Raw genomic sequence first — 17,971 nt, 5'->3', positions numbered from 1 at the left:
CTTATGATGAGAGCTCCCTAAATGTTGTTCTTCCAAACGCCTTGGCTAGCTAGCCACAAACCTCTCGTTGTACTCATGAGGAATGTCATTCACTTCAATATCCTCCTTCGCTCAGTCATTTGAGTTTTCAACACTATCACTAAAATCTTCAACTTGTGAAGCTTGATCAACAATAGTTGGAAAGTGGACATCAAACCTTGACCTTTTCTTAACTTGGGAAGTTCACATAATTCAGCATCCACACAGTTAGTCAGCTCATCCGCATGATCAAATTTTCGATCAAACTAATTTCTTACAACAATACACTCATAAAGTCATGATCATAGTCTCAAAAAAGTTGAGTTTAACAGTTATGAATCATGTTCAGAAACAATAAGATAGATGAATATAACAGTTCAAGTTCATAGTAACATATATTAAGACGTGCTTTAAGCAAGATCAAACGACACATCTTAACCAACGAGAATATATGCATGAGAGTAGAATTATTGTTTTTGTTTTAAACAAGTGTGGAAGTTTGTAGGATCCACAGGGTATGAGGAAGAAGGTTGAATATCTCTTGTGGACCTTGCGAAACTGTAGCATATAATATCAAACTTCATGTCAGAAACCTGAACTGAAATGGTATGTGCATATATGTGACTCTGTTTATCATTAACTATGTTGTGGAAGTAGAGCTGGCTAGAGACTGACAAAAAGACATGATACAACCCAAACAAGGATGACCAAGGTAGAGTAATGCAATTCCCGTTCTAGTAAAGACAAAAACAAGAGGGCAGATGCCGAATGACAATCTTAGAGTGGTGATCTCTTCATAAACATATACGACAACAACCTTGGCAGCAACAAGTGAAGGATACATGTAAGATGAACCAAGGGCGAGGAAAGGTGTTGAATATCCCATACTTAGACGCAAAGTTTTTCCCTTGGATGTAAAGTGTATGACAGTTGCAAACCATTCATCTTGCAAACACTTAAACTATGAACATAATAGAATGTTGCTTTCAACATAATTCGTTCCATCATTTCAAGGTGTGCATACTTAAACTATGAACACAATAGAATATTGCGCGAAATATTGAAATTAGAACACTACCCTGAATAAAAAAATCTCAGTCACTACGAGAAAATGAATTAGTAGCGTCTGATTTTACGGACTGCAAAATATACAATATATAGATGGTAAAAATAAATTTATCGATGAATACAAAAGTAGTTGGTATAAAATAACATTTACCCATCGCTTTTAAGTAGTTGGACGTCCGTTTTGTAGACAATATCGACATCTAAACAAACGATCAAAACTCGACCATTTATTAAGTCCATAGAGCAGCCGCTTTCTCCCTCTCTCCCTCTTCTCTTCTCTTTTTTTAGGGTTTTCGAAAAGTAGAGTTTTTAGGGTGGAAGTAGCCTTTCCGACCCATTCTCTTCAATTTTGTTTTGTTTTTTGCATTAGATCTCAATAAAATTACGTATTTTTAGTGTAGTAATTATCCCTATGACGAGTTTGATTCTAGTTAAGTTTTGTGTGTTTAGTTTAGTTCAGGTTGTTCTTTGGTAAAACTTTGTGCGGGATTGAAGAGGAGGTCAATCTTTCGATTACAGTCATATTTTTCATGGATACAACAGATGTATAGACTCCCTCCACAAATAAGATTGTAAATCACATCGATAGAAAAGAGGGTATACAAAATGCTTGATAGTGTGATCGTAGATTCGTAGCCATGGTGAATGGAAGTTTTATTTGATTCGATTATTATGTATTTGTTAGATTCGAATCTTTATATTCATGTCGTATGACTTTTTTCTATCAATGAATTAATTTGATTATATAAAAAATAAAAATAAAAATAAAAATCCGACCATTTCAAAAAAAAATTAAACTAATTTACCGACCGAATTAGTAATTACTATTATACGGACGGTAAAGTCTTTACAAAATTATTTCCCCAACTAACGACCACACCAAAGAAACAACAAAAAAGTTGGAAGAGGGAGAAACCCGCAGCTCCGAATACGCGTCCTCACTCCGTCATATTCAACCACCACAACTCACCCTTACGCGGTTACGCCGGCGAAAACTCGCCATCACGCCGGCGAAAACTCAACCTCACCCTCACGCAGCAGAGAATATTTGACGAACATACAAGAAACCGACCGCAAAAAGTTAAAGAGAGTGAAGTGAAGCCGCAGCGGCGAGTTCAACCACCACCGTCGCCGCGCATCTACAGCAGCCTCCAAAGCCGGAGTCGCGTCGACGCTTTACCCACCCCAGGTAACCATTGTTCTTAATTTCTTCATGAATATATGCTTCAAAATTTCAAACCCTAACCCTTTTTTTTTGTTTGCATCAAATGTAGTTTGTTCATTGTAATTCTCCGGCTCCATGAACTCTTCGGTCTTTTAGGGGTAAGTGTTCTCTTTTCTCTTCTAATGTTGCTGATTGAGTGAGTTACTAGACTTAAAATGTGTGTATCTCTAAAACCCTAACTTATATGTTGAATGTATTTGTGAATTTGAGTTGGTTTTACTAATTTGTTTAATACTTTGAGAATTAATTGAAGTTGAGGTGAATACTTTTACGATTTAGCCTTTGTTGCTGAAATGCACTAATTATAAAGTGTTGCTTGTGTTTCCATAGTATTAACATTTAAGCTAAATGCAATGTGTTATGGGTCTTTACTCTTTAGGTTCATTTATTTCATTAGATCTTTAGTTGAATTAGAAAGCACTTAATAAAATAGGTGTGGAAATTGGAATGTTATCAATCAGATTAATACGATCAAGTACAAAATGCAGGTTGGGGCCGGAGTGATCTTGCATGATCTGTCTAATCTTTATAATTTTCAGATGTTATAATTCCTTTCAGAGTGCAGCAATGGTTAAGCCTATGATTAAGTGTTGTAGTAGGATAAGGTTTTTTAATGAAACCTTTGTGATACATGAGACTATACATGGATGTATTCAGTTTTTCATTTTTGTGATTTACATAATTGAGATTCCGTGGCTTCCTTGATCTTAGTTACTTTGTTTTACTACTCAAATTTATTAGTGGGTTTAGGGGGCTGAATTACATAATTTCAGAATGTTCCTCCATCTAAGAACCAACAGAACTCCTGGCATCAAAATGTGCATGGGGAGTTTAACGTTTCTTGACAAACTTTATTTTTGTGGTTAATAATGTTAAGGGTATTACTAAAGGGGTATGGGTGTGTTAGAAAATGTTTTATATGATTAATAAGTGTGGTTGATATGTTTATAATATTTATTTAAATAAATGTGTTTGTAGGTGTGTTATTTAACTAAGTTAAATTGTTGGTTTCAAATAAAGCTAAAGAGAGCATAGAGTGCTTATAGGATATCAACGAGCATTATAGAGCTTTCTAGTAATGATTGAATATACTTAAATGTTGGTTAGTTACATGATTAGTGCGAGATGTGTAGCATTTGGTTAGTAACATGATTGGTGTGAGATGTCATTTGGTTAGTAACATGATAAGTGTGAGATGTGTAGCATTTGGTTAGTAACATGTTTTTTGTGAGGTGTGCAACATTTGGTTAGTAACATGTTTCTTGTGAGATGTGTAGAATTTGGTATCATGAAAAGGAGGGAGCGTAGTTGGATGTATGATAGACTTGATGGGCGTCACCTTAAACCCGACTTTGTCAACGGAGTTGGAGAGTTCATTGAGTTTTGCAAAGAGCATCCAAGTTGTGGAGACGGTGACAAAATAAGATGCCCATGCCCCAAGTGTGATAACAGACGTTTCCATGATGTCGAAACAGTGAAAGTACATTTGTACAAGAAGGGGTTTGTTCGTAATTACTATCAATGGATGTGTCATGGGGAAAGCTTAGGAGAGTCCTCGCGTGTTCAATCAAATCCATACCGGGATATGGTTATCAATTCTCTTGGCAATAATCAAAAACATTTGTTGAATGAAAAGGTAAAGTCAGTTGAAGAAGAACCAAATGATGAAGCTAAGAAGTTTTTTGACCTTCTAAAGGCAGCTGGAGATCCATTATATGAAGGGAGCAACATATCTGTGTTGGAGATGGCATCAAGAATTGCAAGTTTGAAATGTGAATACAACTTACCACACAAGTGTGTTGATGAATTTGCTTCCTTGTTGAATGAAACGAATCCAAACAACAACCAACTGGGTAGAACTTTATATGCCACAAAGAAGGTTCTTACGGGATTGGAACTTCCTCATGAGAAGATCCACACATGCCCTAAAGGTTGTATGCTTTTTTGGAAAGGCGATGTGCACTTAAATAAATGCAATGTATGTGGAAGTGATCGGTATAAGAAGAATCTTAAGGGCAAGCTTATTCCAGCAAAAGTTTTAATCTATTTTCCAATCACACCAAGGTTGCAAAGGTTATTTGCAACCAAGAACATTTCGAAGGATATGACATGGCACGCCAAGAATACTCGAGTTCAAAACACCTTGGCACATCCTAGTGATAGTGAAGCATGGAAGCACTTGGATACAACCTTCCCCGATTTCGCCTCAGAGCCACGAAATGTCAGGCTTGGTTTATGCATGGATGGATTTGCACCCAATGGTAAATCTAGAGATCAATATTCATGTTGGCCTGTTATTCTTACACCATACAACTTGCCTCCATCAATGTGTATGAAAAAACCCTTTATGTTCCTTTCTTTACTCGTCCCCGGTCATAAAAATCCGAAAGGAAACTTGGATGTGTACATGCAACCGCTCATCGAAGAGTTAAAACAGTTGTGGGAGATTGGAGCCATGACTTATGACATTTCAAGCAAGCAAAATTTCAACCTTCGCGCAGCCCTTTTGTGGACCATTAGTGATTTTCCTGCATATGGCATGTTATCTGGATGGTCCACTGACGGTAAAAAGGCATGTCCTTACTGTATGGATAAAAGCAAGACATTTTGGCTTGACCATGGAGGTAAAGTTACATGGTTTGATTGTCATCGTCAATTTCTTCCTCATGATCACCCTTTTCGAACAAATAAAACAGCTTTCTGCAAAAACAAAGTTGAAAATGGCATGGGTCCGCATGTAATGTCTGGAGAAGATTTGTGGCAATGTGTGAAGGACTTGCCTAAAGCAACTGATGGTTCTGAAGCTCTTAAGAGATTGAAAAATGTCAAAAGGGGATGGTTCAAACAGAGTATTTTATGGGAACTCCCATACTGGAAGGATTTGCTTATTCGTCACAACCTAGATGTCATGAACATTGAAAAGAACTTTTTTGACCAACTCATTAATACTGTGATGGATGTGAAAGGCCGCACCTCAGACACCATTAGTGCAAGGAAAGACATGGAACGTTATTGTAAACGTCGATCGTTAGAGCTTCTATTTGATGAAAATGGTAATTACACCATGCCCAAAGCACCTTTCACACTTGACAAGGCTCAAAAGAAGGTGTTATGTGAATGGGTTCGAGACTTAAAGTTCCCGGATGGATTCGCTTCAAATTTGAGCACTTGTGTTGATCTTCAAACATGTAAGTTGCATGGAATGAAGAGTCACGATTGTCATGTCTTCATGGAGAGGTTACTACCAGTTGCTTTAAAAGAATTGCTTCCCTTGCATGTTTGGAAGACAATTACGGAGATTAGTCAATTTTTTCGGGACTTATGTGTTGCCACTATCAAAGTGAGTGACATAGATCGCTTGGACAAGAATATAGCTGAGATCTTGTGCAAGCTAGAGACGATTTTCCCACCTGCATTTTTCGATTCAATGGAACACTTGCCAGTTCATCTTCCATATGAGGCAAAGGTTGGTGGTCCCGTCCAGTACAGGTGGATGTACCCATTTAAAAGGTAATCAAAGTAATACAAAGTAGTATAAATATATTTACCTTTAAATATTTCAAATGTTATTTAGTAACCTATTGATCACGCCTACTTAATTTATAGGTTTCTTAACCATTTGAAGCGTAAGGTTGGGAACAAGGGACGTGTAGAAGATTCCATATGCAATGCTTACCTAATGGAGGAAATATCAAACTTTTTTTCCAACTATTCTCAACCTGGGGTTGACACTAAAGCAAGGGACTTTGAAAGAAATGTCAATTCGGTTGTTGAGAATCAACATGATGTTAATGTTCCCGAGATGTTCAAGGTTGATAGTGGTCGTGCACCTACTAATGGCCGTTTGCGCTTCTTGCAAGACATGGAGTATGATCGAGCACATATTCATGTGCTTGCAAACACTAATATCTTAGGTGAATATGAAAGGTAATAAACTGAAGTTAAATTCTATGGTCACTAATTTGCATTTGAACGACATCTTACCTTTATTTCCTTAATTACCATAGGAAATTTGTGGAGCACATTCTCCAAACTCAACCACAAATAGCTATGGATGATATTTGGAGTAAATGCGAAGCTCAGTTCCCTGGATGGTTTAAGTCACATGTAAGATTAATTTATTTGTTTTCATTTAGATACGGTTTTACTAATACTAAATATAAAAGAAAATACAAAGTACTCACTATTTCTACAAATTAGGTACTCCGAGAAATGACAACTGATGATGTTATACGCGCCCTTGCAATGGGCCCCTCTAGACAAGTGAGAACATGGAATCAGTTCTATGTGAATGGATATAATTTTCAAACACATGACTATGGCAAAAACAAGTCAACTTTGAATTATGGTGTGTGTTTACAAAGTCCCGAAGAAATTGACTATTATGGCATTTTGGAGGAGGTGATTGAACTTGTTTATTGTGGTAATCTTAAAGAGTACAAGTCAATTTTGTTTAAATGCAGTTGGATGGACTCCGTGAAGGGTATGAACATTCATGAACAATACAAACTTGTGGAAGTCGATAATTCTAAGAGATACCCAAAGTATGATCCGTTTGTATTGCCTTATCAAGTTAGTCAAGTATACTTTGCACATTACCCCAGTTTGAAGAGGGATAAAGCCCAATGGTGGGCCGTGTTTAAGACTAAGGCAATGTCAGTGATTGATGCTCCAGTTGACTTAGACTTTTTCCAAGAGGAATCAAATGAGGTCTCTTCGGCTCTATGTCCTCCAGATGAGATTCTAGGTTATGATGATCAAGAAGATGACGATGATAGTGAAATAAATGATGGTGTTTCCGATAGTATAAGTGATGATGAGGATGATGAGTTTGACACTAGTGGTGATGATGATGACGATGATGACGACGATGATGATGACTACGACGATTATGATGAAAACGATGATGATGATCTTGATGTGTTTAGTTCTATTTAGTTTGTATAATTTTATGTTAACAGAACATTATTAAGTTGTTTGTTAAACTTATGATTGAAACTAGTATTGACCAGTGCCATGTACGACTTATGTTATATTTAAAGCTGAGTTTAAATTTTCAAATCATCAAAAAAGAATAAGTGTATTTCATTCGTGTTAACTAAGAAAACAATGAAGATAGAAATATAAACTACTCCGTACTATGTTACTTGAAATTAATAGAAAATAAAAAGATAAAGGGGCATGAAATTTATAGGAGTTGAAGGGGCATGAATTATTTTTGGTGGAGGAGACATGAAATTGGAGAAGGAAGTAACATGAAATTTAAATAAATAAAATAGGAAATGCTTTCAAGGAGGGACACGTGACACTCTACCTTTGTTGCAAACTTGTTGGCTATTAAATCTTAGTAAGATAAAGGGGCATGAAATTTATTGGAGATGGAGGGGCATGGATTATTTTTTATAGTGAAAAGACATGAAATTGAAGAAGGAAGAGACGTGAAGTTTAAATAAAATAATGTAGGAAGATGCCTTCAAGAAGGGACATGTGACACACTACATTTGTTGCAAACTTGTCTGCTATTAAATATTAATATAAATGTAAAACGTATAATATATTTTTATGAAGCAAACTTTGATATAACATAGTTACTAAGCATTTACTTGTTAGTAGGTAATTACATTGTAGTAACCCAGCGCTACTTTTTATAAATGGTAATGTTAGGTTTGTGGTTTACTAAATATATAGATGTCCTATCGAGGAGAAAGTTCAGGAGGCGACCGAAATCTTAGTCGTGGTCGGGGTCGTGGTCGTGGTCGACGTACTCCACGCGTCACACAACCTACGCAGGATGAGGTGCATGATGATGACGAGATTCAAGGTCTAGATTCTCAAGAGATTGTGCCCGAAACCCAAGAAAATGATGATTCTGAAGTGATTTGGTTGACACCAGGCGGACTTTGGTAAGATTAACTTTAAAGGTTCTATTTTAATTATCTAATCTCATGTCTATATATGAATTTTGTAAATTAACGTTACTTGTTCTTTTTCCTATTTATATCATTATGTAAGGTTTGATCATAGTACTGTCTCCAGAGGTTGTACTAAAACCTTCCAGAAGTATTTCACTCACCCATGGAAGAATTATTCAGAAGTTGATGAGCATACTAGAAACCATTGGTTCAATCTGTTCAAGGTTTAATTATTTTAATATTATTTTACAAATAACTTTTTATTTCACCAACTTCCTATATTCCTAACAAAACAAAATTTCCCTTTATCCTGATTTTTTTTGTAGCGGAAATTTAAATGGCGGGCTGAGTTTGATAATGAGGCTGTGCATGAGTACCACTTTAAAGCTGGTCTCCGACTGAAGGACTTGCATAACTATGTGACAAAAAAGATGAATGGTGTTAAGCCAGGATGGATGTCTGAAGAAGTTCATGCAGAAATGATGAAAAATATAGAGGTGGATGATGATTTTAAGAAGAAGTCGGAGCAGGCTAAGAAGAATAGGAGAGGGGGTTCATTATCCAACACAGTTGAACCATCACATTTCCAAGGTTCGATTTCCACAACTGAACATGCAAAAAAGATGGTAAGTGTAATAATAAGTAGATAACTTTATTGGACGTAATGCTGCTTTGAATACTAACACAAATGCATTTTATACTAAGGCGAAAAAAAGTGGAGGTGTAATGCCTACCGCCGGTGATTTATACCTGAAGACGCACACGAAGGAGATACTTGGTAAAGGGAAAGTACCTTGTAGTGGTAAATCAAAAAAGATCAAGGTAATTTATTTCTTTTATTATTTATTTATTTATTTTAGTAGATTCAAATATGACTTATATTTACTAAACGAGCCTTAAATGTGTATAATTAGACCAAAGTAGGTGATAATAAGTCTTATAAACTTAAAACTAAGTCTACTAAACATGTATATGGTTTAAATACCGTAGTTAGGTTCATTATTTGAAAGTTAGGAGCGAAATAAACTATTTTAGTCCAAATATGATGTATATTCATCAATCGAATCTTAAATGTGCATAACTAGACTAAAGTAAGTCAGAATGAGTTTTAGAAACATAAAACTAAGTCCACTAAACATAAATAGTGTTTAAATACCTTATTTAGGTCATTAGTTGAAAATTAGGTGCGAAATAAGTCATTTTAGTCAAAGTAGGACCTATATTCGTCAAACGAGCTATATTCGTCAAACGAGCCTTAAATGTGCATAACTAGACCAAAGTAAGAGAAAATGACTTTTAATAACATAAAACTAAGTCTACTAAACATATATAGGTTTAAGTAGTTTATTTAGATTGATTAATTGAAAGTTGAGACCAAAATAAGTCATTTTAGTCAAAATATGACCTATATTTCATCAAACGAGTCTTAAATGTGCATAGCTAGACCAATGTAGGTGAAAATTAGTCTTAGAAACATACAACTAAGTTTAAAACATGTATAGGGTTTAAATAACTTACTAGGTTCATTAGTTGAAGGTTAAGAGCAAAATAAGCCATTTTAGTCAATGTATAATATTCCTCAAAAAGAGACTTAAATGTGCATAACTAGACCAAAGTAGGCTATAATAAGGGTGTAAGTGGATTGAGAAAAGTCCAAAGTCCAATACAGTCCAAAAACCCAATTTAGTCCAAAGTGGATCAAACTTGAAATTTTTGGATCGGACTCGGACTCAAATTTTCAAGTCCAATTATTTTTGGATTGGATTTGACTCAACCTTTGGAGTCAAAAAATCCAATTAAGTCCAAAGTCTTGAATTTTTTTTTATATAAACATATTTAATTTTAGAAACTATTGTGAAATATGTTATTTTTGAGACTTTATTTACTATGTGCAATAAAAAACAACCAAATGTTACACTCCATATAACACTCATATCCCAAAAATATTCTCTCACCCTCTTTCTCTTTCGCTTTCTCTTGTTGGTTGTGATGGTTGATTATTGAGCTTTAATATATTTTAATTTTTTTTTTTTTTTTAAGAACTTAAAACTTTTTCGGATAAGTATTTAGATGTGTAAGACATATTGTTATTTGCAATTATATTTATTACATAACTAAATTCTGGCTATTTATTTTTCCTTTATAAAAGAGTGACTTGTAGTTATAGGCGTTTAAGGATTCCATACCCAATATTTAATACTTGTATATTCCATCCATCCCTTAATACTCACCCCATTTTGACCGATACAGAGTTTTAAGCAATTTAATTGACGTATTAATTTATTAGGTGGTAGTTGATAGTGGAATATTTTTTATAATATAGTTAGTGATAAATGTGTCTAATAAAAGAGTGGGGGAAGGGTCGAATTTTTTAATCTTTTTTTAGGAAGTAGGAATATATGTGGGTCCATAGTTAAGTGAGAGAAATGATATAATATTAGTAAAAGTATGCCACTTATAGAAATGGGGCGAGTATTAAGGTACGACATTATAAGGAAAGTGGGCGAGTATTTAGGGACGGAGGGAGTATTTTATTTTATGTGTCATAAAGTTAGTGTTCAAACCATTTGAGTTTAATCTTATTTTTAATAAACATAAAGTTTTTTTTCGTAAAAAGAATTCGGATCGGATTGGACTTGATTTTGACAAAAAAAAAATTATATGGATCGGACTGGATTGGACTCAGACTCAATTATCCAAGTCCAAAATAATTTGGATTAGATTTGGACTTGGTAAAGTCCAATCCAGTCCATCCAATTTACATCCCTAGGTGAGAATGACATTTAGAAACATAAAACTAAGTGTACTAAATATGTATAGGGTTTAAATAACATATTTAGGTTCATTAGTTGAAATTTAAAAGCGAAATAAGTTATTTTAGTCAAAATATGATTTATATTCATCAAACAAGCATTAAATGTACATAACTAGACTAAAGTAGGTGAGAATGAGTCTTAAAACATAAAATGAAGTCACTAAACTTGTATAAGGTTAAATAACTAGTTTAGGTTCAGTAGTTGAAAGTTAATAGCGAAATAAGCCATTTTAGTAAAAAAAAACATGACTTTATATTCATCAAACGAGCGTTAAATGTGTATAACTAGACTAAAGTAAGTGAGAATACGTCTTAGAAACATAAAAATAAGGTTGCTATATATGTATAAGGTTTAGATAACTTATTTAGGTACAATAGTTAAAAGTTAGAAGCAAACCAAGTCATTTTAGTAAAATTATTAAATGTGCATAACTACACCAAAGTAGTTGAGAATGAGTCTTAAAACATAGAACTAAGTCTACTAAACATGTATAGAGTTTAAATAACCTATTTAGATTCTTTAGTTGAAAGCTAGGTGCGAAATAAGCCATTTTGGTCAAAATATGACCTATATTCATCAAACGAGTTTTAAATGTGCATAATTAGACGAAAGTAAGTGAAAATGAATTTTAGAAACATAAAACTAAGTCTAATAAACATGTATATGGTTTGATTAACTTATTTAGGTTCATTAGTTGAAAGTTAGGAGTGATATAAGCTATTTTAGTCAAAATATGACCTAAGTTTATCAATCGAGCCTTAAATGTGCGTAACTAGACCAAAGTAGGTGCAATTGAGTCTTGGAAACTTAAAACTAAATCTACTAAATTTGTTTGGGGTTTAAATAACTTATTTAGATTCATTAGTGGCAAGTTAGATACGAACTAAGTCATTTTAGTCAAAATATGACCTATATTCGACAAACGATCCTTAATGTGCCTTACTAGACCAAAGTATGTGAGATTGAGTCTTATAACATAAAAGTATGTCTACTAAACATGTGTAGGGTTCAAATAATTTATTTTGGTTCATTATTTGAAATTTAGAAGCGAAAAAAGCCATTTTAGTCAAAATTTGAATAATATTCATCAAACGAGCTTTAAATGTGTATAACTAGACCAAAGTAGGTGAGAGTGAGTTTTAGAAACATAAAACTAAGTCTACTTAACTTGTATAGTATTTAAGTAATTTATTTTTGTAAAAATTTTAGGTGCAAACTAAGTTATTTTAGTCAAAATATGACCTATTTTATCAAACGAGCTTTGAATGTGCATAATTAGACCAACGTGACAATGAGACTTTGAAACATAATACTAAGCCTACTAAACCTGTATATGGTTTAAATAACTTATTTAAGTTCATTAGTTGAAAGTTAGGAGCGAAATAAGTCATTTTAGTCAAAGGATGACCTTTATTCATCAAACGAGTCATAAATGCGCATAACTGTACCAAAGTAAGTAAAATGAGTTTTAGAACATAAAACTAAGTCTATTAACCATGTATAGGGTTTAAATAAGTTATTTAAGTCCATTAGTTGAAAGTCTGGAGCGAAAAAAGTCATTTTAGTCAAAATATGACCTATATTTATCGATCGAGTTTTAAATGTGGATAACTAGACCAAAGTAGGTGCAAATGAGTCCTGGAAATATAAAACTAAGTCTTCTATACTTCTTTGGGGTTTTAATAACTTGTTTATGTTCATTAGTTGAAAGTTAGGAGCGAAATATTGTTATTTTTGTCAAAATATGATTTATAATCATCAAACGAGCCTTAAATGTTTATCACTAGACCAAAGAATGTGAGAATGAGTTTTACAGTCATAAAATTAAACCTATTAATCATGTATAGGGTTTAGAATACTTATATAGGTTTATTAGTAGAAACTTAGAAGCGAACTAAGTCATTTTTGTCAAAATATGACCTATATTCATCAAATGATCCTTAATGTGCACTAATAGATTAAAGTATGTGAGAGTAAGTCTTAGAAACATACCATGTATAGTGTTTAAATAACTTATTTAGGTTCATTAGTTGAAAGTTAGAAGTGAAATAAGTCATTTTAGTCAAAATATGACCTATATTCATCTAACGAGCTTTAAATGTGTATAACTTAACCAAACTAGGTGAGAATGAGTTTTAAAAACATAAAACTAAGTCTACTGAACATGTATATGGTTTAAATACCGTAGTTAGGTTCATTATTTGAAAGTTAGGAGCGAAATAAACTATTTTAGTCCAAATATGATGTATATTCATCAATCGAATCTTAAATGTGCATAACTAAACCAAAGTAGGTGATAATGAGTTTTAGAAGCATAAAACTAAGTTTATTAAACTTGTGTAGGGTTTAAATAACTTATTTATGTTCATTAGTTGAAAGTTAGGGGCGACATAAGCAATTTTATTTAAAATATGACATATATTGCTTTAAATGTGCATTACTAGACCAAAATAGGTGAGAATGAGTTGTCGAAACATAAAACTAAGGGCTCGTTCGGTATCGTTTTTTGTTTCCAGTTTTCTGTTCTTTACAAAACTAAAAACCAAAATACGAAAACCACAAAAAATAGTTTCCAGTTTTTTGTTGTCAGTTTTCAAAATTAACGTGATTACAATAGGTATGACTATTTTTTAGTTTATAATTCAATCTAAATTATATGACTTACTAAACCAAAAAACCAAAAATTGGAAACTGACAGTGATACTGAACGGGCCCTAAGTGTACTAAACTTGTATAGAGTTGAAATAACTTACATTACTACAAAAGTTGTAATAGACAACGGTTAAAAGTAGCTATAGACAACGGTTGTCGACCGTTGTTTATGAAAGCGTTGTTGTAGGGAGGGTATCATTTAACAATGATTGCCCCAACCATTGTTAAATGTACTTATTTATTTACTCCCTCCGTCCCACGTTACTTGGTACACTTTCTTTTTATGTCTGTCCCATATTACTTGTTGCACTTCTAAATTAGGAATGACCCCACCATTATTATATTGTCTCTCGCTTCCCACTAAAAAAAGTTCAGGCCCCACACCCCCTCTCATTCAATTAAAAAAATATTCTACTAACTCTTATCACATCTACGTTTTCAATAAAGTAACAATTGATAACCAAATAACCACTTATCACCTAAAACTTTGTTCAAAGATAAGTGTAACGAGTAATGGGGGACGGAGGTAGTATTTATTTTCATTTTATGATCAACTATTAAAAAAGAAGATAAATACTACATACATATTTTCATAGCCTATGTAGGATTCGAACCTCGAACCTACATCATTGTGCATTTGCACCTTGCTCTACCAGTTGAGCTTACAGGCCTGGATTGAGTACCAGTTCAAATAAATACGGTTATGATGTTTTTAAGTTAATTATAGAACCTTCTATTCCTAGCATTTTCATATCAACTCGTCATTTCACACCTTGTGTTATTGGAATAAAAAAATTTATATATTTGAATTGAGTAATACACGAACACTTATATTATTGTACTTTTATATATTTGAATTGAGTACCAGTTATATGAGTAAATCACGACGAACAACATAGTTCTAAAACAACTTGAACTTGAATCTAAGCGTAACAAGTACATCGTATAAATCCATTTTAAAACCTCTAGAAACTAACATTTTCAGGAAAAGATATGTTGTCCTTCAATTCAATCAAAATCCATTTCAATTTCACATGTTATGTATGAGAAGTTGTTTACTCTCTCTCATATCAAATGAGGCTAATTTATCTAAAAATAATTGAAAGAAGTGTATACAGAACAGAATGGAAATAGATTATTATCTTTCTAATTCATTTAGCCTAGCTATACTAAACAATTCTAGATAGCTGGTACAAAAATTCGGTTGCTTTAGATAAATCTAGTAAAAATTATACGTGCCGACAAGGGCGACTACCCTCAAACAATTATCCTCTCACATAGATACTTCTGCCTTCTTACCATTTGAGTAATTATGTAGGGGTTTGATTACTGAGTTGCTTTTTTTTTTTGATGCAAGCAGGGAACAAAATTAATTAAAAACAGTCGAAGTACAAAGTACATGTTCAGGGAGGCTTGTCCTCCAGGATTACATTCCCTACAAAATCAGGGACTTGAGTTAAAATGAGTCTAGCATAACTAGAGTTTACACTTTTCTACATTGTTTAGCCAAAAGGTCTGCTGCTCTGTTTGTGCTTCTTGCTCCCTGCTCTAGCTCAATGTTGTTGTTAGTCATGTGCCTCAAGCTATGTTACTCAGACTCGGGTATGAGTGTCGGATACGGGTACCTGTCCAAGTGTCCGACACGGCTAAATTGAGGAAAATTTCCTTAATTTTAGACCAAAATGAAGTGTCGGAGTGTCCATACCCATGTCCAAGTGTCGAGGATCCGACACGGGTACTTGAGGTAAAACGAAGAGTCCGAGTAACATAGGCCTCAAGAGCTCCCTGCAAGCATTTACCCATATGAAAATTATCATCCTTTGCACTCAAGTCTTGCAAGATGACGTCTATTGCCTGCTTAGAATTAGAGCAGATGGTTATGTTTCTCCAATCTCTGTCACAGATAATTTGTAATCCTATATAGATGGCTTTGATTTCTCCCATGAGAGTCGATTTTATCCTGCATTTCTGTTGGTAACCAAGTCTCCAAGAACCTTGGTTATCTCTAAAAATACCTCCAATCCCTGCATCTTCACCAGATTTGGTGAACGAGACATCACAATTGAGTTTGAGCCAAAGTGGGGGTGGGGGTTTCCAGGTGGGCTGATTTGTAGGGTTTGGGGCTTGAGTGTGTGGGAAGCTGCAACTTCTCGAGGTATGAAATTCCCAAGCTAAAGCTTGAGCCTCGAGAAGGCACCTACCTGAATCTGTAGTAGTGAGGGAGAAAATGCTTTCATTTCTTTTTAACCAAAGTTTCCAAGAAACGAAGGCAAACAAGATATTCCATGGAAGGGTGATGCTTTGGTCATCAGGTGGGGGTTTGTAAAAGTTCCCAGATCCCTTTTGCTTGGTGGCAATCCCTGAGGACAGAGAGTGTCCTCAGGTGTATTCTGACACCAATTACAACTATTTGTATTTGTAATGTGCCTCACAAGAAGGGATTGTTTATAAGGTAATCTGTCAAAAAAAGCCAACCACAGGAAAAATTTAATCTTAGGAGGAGCATTTGATTTCCAAATCCAAGTAAGGTCATGAGAAAGGGAAGGGGAATTAGTTTGCAAAAATTCCAAAGCCTTTTTAAAATCAAAATTTCCATTTGAAGTAAACAGAGAGAAGAAGAAGTCAGGGGGCTTGCTCATTAAATTGCACTGAAAGACACAATTGAACCACATCAGCAGGGAGGTTGAAAGAGAGGGGAGAAAGATCCCACTACCGTTTCTGATAAGAGCATTGACATGAAGAATGTCTTCACCTTTTTGAAGGGGACCTTGGATCATTTTTCTAAGGGACATATCAGAGCACCAATTATCATCCCAGAGAGATACCAAACCCTTAAAAAAATTAACATTTCAATCAAACAAATATACCTTAGCGGTGAGACGACGACCTCCACTAACTAATATGTATGTTGAGTTCTCAGACGCGGCATTCATTAGAAGAGAATAAAATCAAAATCCAAAAGTACATTATATTCAAAGTTTAAAACAATAAATCAAATCTAAAGAACCTAGAATCCATTAAACTCAACAAAAGAGAAAGAGAAAATTTTGAGTAATGCGGCAGTGGCAATTTGAAAACCTGAATTAAGTTAAATCTAAACAAATCACCCCTAATGAAACAAACATGGTGATACCTTGAATGATCCAAGTTCAGAAATAGAAAGAATACTAGCAAAACATATACTAATTATTTAAGAATTCAAGCAAACCTTTTAATTCACGAGACATTTGGATCGGAATCGCACAACTCCTACCGTGCAGTTTTATGTTCTCTGAAGTGGAGAGTTTGTTAGGGGTGGGGTAAGGTGGGGAAGAAAAGTCTAGAGAGGTTATAAATTACTTTTAATTAAAGCGGTTCCGTTTCAGCCCGTTGTTAAATTAGGCGTTGGATATTAACACTTTTGTGGTAGTGTTATTTGCGTTTATTAGTTGAAAGTTTGGAGCGAAATATGTCATTTTAGTTAAAATATGACTTATAATTGTTTTGTTCAACTTGCGAGCGAGATTTTGAAAAGTTATACTTATATTTGTTATGTATCTTTGCTAATTGTTTCAATTCTTGTAGGAAATCTACGAGAAGAAACTTGCTGAATGCCGTGAGAAAGGCATTGATAAAGATCTGAATCAGATCTACTTTGAAACGGTAGGTGGGAGAAAGAAGGGAAAGGTTCCTGGTTTGGGGAGTGGTGCACATCTATACTATGCAAGATCTTCGAGAAGGGGTGGTAGTTCGTCTAGCAGATACTCACCTTCTATTTTTTCTCAACTTACAACGCGGTTGGAAGAATCTCAACGACAATTGTCTCAACAATCCATTGAGCTTGAAAGGCAAAGAACTCAGATTGAGACAGAAAGGCTTGAGATAGAGAGAGAACGACTTCAGATGCTAAAAGAGAGAGAAGAAAATCGACTTCAGATGATAAAGGAGAGAGAAGAAGAACGACTTCAAATGATAAAGGAGAGAGAAGAAGAACAGCTTCAGGCGCAAAGGGAGAGAGAAGAAGATAGTAGAAGAAATGCTGAGCATCTTGCCGAGATGAAAAGAGCAATGGAGTACTACGCTAAGATGCTCAGCCAGTGCGGTGGTTCTTTCCCTTTCACTCAACAACAAGACCCTCGAGATCCGTCTGGCGGTGGAGCACCATGTTCTAGTTAATAATTTGGTAGTTAGTATTTATCAAAGCAACTATGACTCACAACTAGTTGTAACCTTTATTTTGGAACATCAAACTGTATGTAAATATATTAACTCGTAGTACTAGTTTATTTATGAATCTAATA

General features: G+C 34.4%; 2 protein-coding genes across 2 annotated transcripts; both read left to right on the top strand.

Moving 5' to 3' along the window:
* The first annotated feature begins 1,946 nt into the window (after nucleotides 1-1,946).
* On the top strand, nucleotides 1,947-7,394 carry LOC110799547 (uncharacterized). Its single transcript, XM_022004811.2, has 6 exons — nucleotides 1,947-2,275; nucleotides 2,361-2,409; nucleotides 3,589-5,821; nucleotides 5,918-6,238; nucleotides 6,319-6,418; nucleotides 6,512-7,394. Exons 3-6 carry the CDS (start codon nucleotides 3,600-3,602, stop codon nucleotides 7,247-7,249), a joined length of 3,381 nt encoding a protein of 1,126 aa, XP_021860503.2. The 5' UTR covers nucleotides 1,947-2,275; nucleotides 2,361-2,409; nucleotides 3,589-3,599; the 3' UTR covers nucleotides 7,250-7,394.
* A 9,198-nt stretch (nucleotides 7,395-16,592) lies between these two features.
* LOC130467276 (uncharacterized) lies at nucleotides 16,593-17,846 on the top strand. Its single transcript, XM_056835746.1, has 2 exons — nucleotides 16,593-16,616; nucleotides 17,256-17,846. The coding sequence occupies exons 1-2, from the start codon at nucleotides 16,593-16,595 to the stop codon at nucleotides 17,844-17,846; spliced, it is 615 nt and encodes a 204-aa protein (XP_056691724.1).
* Nucleotides 17,847-17,971: the final 125 nt, after the last annotated feature.

This window comes from Spinacia oleracea, chromosome 2, assembly GCF_020520425.1.
Source record: "Spinacia oleracea cultivar Varoflay chromosome 2, BTI_SOV_V1, whole genome shotgun sequence".
Classification (NCBI taxonomy): Eukaryota; Viridiplantae; Streptophyta; class Magnoliopsida; order Caryophyllales; family Amaranthaceae; genus Spinacia; species Spinacia oleracea.
Note: the sequence above shows the minus strand (reverse complement) of the source record. Positions and strands in the feature narration are given on the sequence as shown.